General features: G+C 46.5%; 1 protein-coding gene across 1 annotated transcript in view; it reads left to right on the top strand.

Annotated features, from left to right (window-relative positions):
• The first annotated feature begins 1,032 nt into the window (after positions 1 to 1,032).
• Positions 1,033 to 2,727, top strand: part of LOC128881961 (phosphatidylinositol-binding clathrin assembly protein LAP) — a 23,114-nt gene continuing 21,419 nt past the window's right edge. Inside the window, exon 1 of the mRNA XM_054133435.1 lies at positions 1,033 to 1,632. Coding sequence (XP_053989410.1) covers positions 1,503 to 1,632 — 130 coding nt within the window. The 5' untranslated portion in view covers positions 1,033 to 1,502. The remainder of the gene's footprint in view (positions 1,633 to 2,727) is intronic.

The following is a 2,727-nucleotide window of genomic DNA, read 5'->3' as shown; positions in this document are numbered from 1 at the left end:
ATATATATATATATATATATATATATATATATATATATATATATAAATAACATACAAAAATGCATAGAAAATATATATAAAAGAAATTTTGGAATTTGGTTTCGCGTATATATATAACATAATATAATAATATAATATATATATATATACATAACAAAATTTTGGAATAAACGTTAACATGATGGTACTTTAGAATTGCATACTTAAAATTTCATTTGAAAAACGTTGCGCATTTGAACCCCTATTTTTCACTTGCGCGAAATAATTTTTTAAAAATTCATGAAAAATGAATCGGAAAACTATATACCATATATACAGGATGTCCGAAAAACGTTGTAACACCTTGAAAGAGGTGGTTCGGGAGGTGATTTGAAACAACTTTTTCCTTAGCGAAAATATTGTACGAGGCTTCGTTGGGAAGATATTAACGGAAAACACTGACTAATCAGCGGCCGCTCCATTGGCATACTCGCGCTCTGATTGGTCAGGGAGCGCGTAGCGAACGCTACTGTGAGCGCTCCGCCAGTATACTCGCGCTCTGATTGGTCAGTGTTTTCCGTTAATATCACCATAACGAAGCCTCGGACAAGATTTTCGCTAAGGAAAAAGTTGTTTCAAATCACCTCCCTTTACCACCCTTTCAATGCGTTACAACATTTTTCGGACATCCTGTATATATGTATATTCAGTTCCATAAGTATCCGTAGCTTCTATTAAAGAAACTCGGCTAAATGAAACGATACCATATATTCATTTATAAAAATGGAAGGAATTATTTAACGTAGACAATTTCTGTAACAGGTAGTAGGAATAGTAACGGGACCGAGTGTAGGGTCTCGAATTCATAATCCCGGAAGTTTTCGGCCAATTGTAAGAATCGAAAAAGCCGGGCGTCTAACGCGCCCGTTTCAGCGCGCGCTGGGTCCGGCACTGCGGTGCGACTCGGTTTGCGCGTGCGCGAGAAGCGCCGACCTATCTGAGAAGAGTGACGTTAGGCCGTGTTCGCGTTGGCGGAGGAGGGCCGGGATTGGCTGTTAGAAGTGATTGGTCCGGCGAGGGAGTAGGAGGGTCCCCGGGGTCGCCATATTTGCTGGCCGTGCGATCGTTCTGTCGTCGCCGTGAGAGCTGAGCTGTCGTCCGCCCAGCTGAGACGTGTTAACGCGCGCGCGAGACAGGGCTCTCCTCGGCTCTATCTAGTCGCGATATTGGAGGACGGGACCGCCGCGGGGCCAATTACGAAATCGATAGACAGTCGGAGGGAACCGGATCGGAACCGGCAGGCACGTCGCGTATATATTTTTCTTTCTCGGTTTCGGTCTCGTTCACGCCAGTTCCCGCGGTCGGGTGTGCGCGCGTGTGTGTGCGTGCGTGACACGTTGTTCGACGGTGTCCGTCGAACCCGGAGGAACAGTCTCTAGGAGTGATAATAAGCACGGTCGTTGGACCGTAAGGTGCCGTGAGCTTGGAAAAAGTCGCGTGTGTGTGACAGCAGCGACGACAGTATGGCGGGACAGACGATAAACGACAGGTTGCTGGCAGCCAGACACAGCATCGCCGGGCAGGGCCTCGCGAAATCTGTCTGCAAAGCCACCACCGAGGAGCTCATAGGCCCCAAGAAAAAGCATCTCGACTGTAAGCCCACTCCCTACATCTTCCCTCTACCACCGAATCTCGTTAACCCTTCTCCGTTATTCTCACCGAATTCTTCCTCGTGTGATGAAACATCGAGACCTATCCGGCGATAGGTTCGTTGCCTATCGTCGGAACGATTATTCTGGCCACCTTGTTCGGCCGCGAAACGGTTTCTCCCACGTTCAGAGGCCGCTACGGAAAGTGAAACGTGTTCCCGACGCGAGCGCGCATTTCTTTTCGCGATCGACGATTTTCCAAGGTGCATGAACTTGCGAGCATTAGTCACGTTCGATGGCACGAGAAGCGAAACGCACCTTTCGTATGGTCATCGCGGTCGCTCGCTGTAACGGGTTACTTTCCATTTCGAGGCGTAACGGGAGGAAGGAGTACCTCGCCGAACGGACGAGAGCGCGTTTCCGTGGAAGCAGAGAAACGTTGAGAAATGTTCGATCGGGGAAGGTGTCTGGAAAAGGGCGAAAAACGTTGGCCCGCGAACCGGGTCGTTCCTGTAAATCGATTTCAACTGTCTTCGTCGTTCGAGACTGCCAGGAACCGTAACGACAGAGATGGGAAGAATCGTTGCGACGACAGACCGCGAATTAAAGCAGCTTACGGCGATTCCTTCGCCACGTTTACAATTTTATTTGATTTCTTTTACCGGAATACCGATTTCTATCGAGAAGTTACCAATCGATCCCTTGTATCTGGCAATCGACTACATAGTATACGGCCCGACGAACGTTCCTTTAGGTTTTAGCCTTTCTTTCGAATTTTCGCTGGAACGTGGACAACGTCTGCACCCCGGAGAACTCGTATCGATTACATAGGAAAGCACCTGCCGTCGCGTTACATGTCGGTCATTGCAGTTACGTTAACGGGTATACACGTATTATCGATAATTGGAGAAATTTGTATCGATCGTAACTTTGAACATCGATATCGATTTCTGTTTAGACGATATATCAATTTTGAAATTTTTCGTATCTTAGGTGCGAGAAAATGTCGAAATTTTAGTGGAATTTTAATTACGAGATAATTAAATACGACTTTAAAACACCCTATATACCAGGAGCGCATTACAGTTTCTCAGAACCC

Source organism: Hylaeus volcanicus, chromosome 9 (genome assembly GCF_026283585.1).
Source record: "Hylaeus volcanicus isolate JK05 chromosome 9, UHH_iyHylVolc1.0_haploid, whole genome shotgun sequence".
Classification (NCBI taxonomy): Eukaryota; Metazoa; Arthropoda; class Insecta; order Hymenoptera; family Colletidae; genus Hylaeus; species Hylaeus volcanicus.
This window is presented reverse-complemented; position numbering and strand designations above follow the sequence as displayed.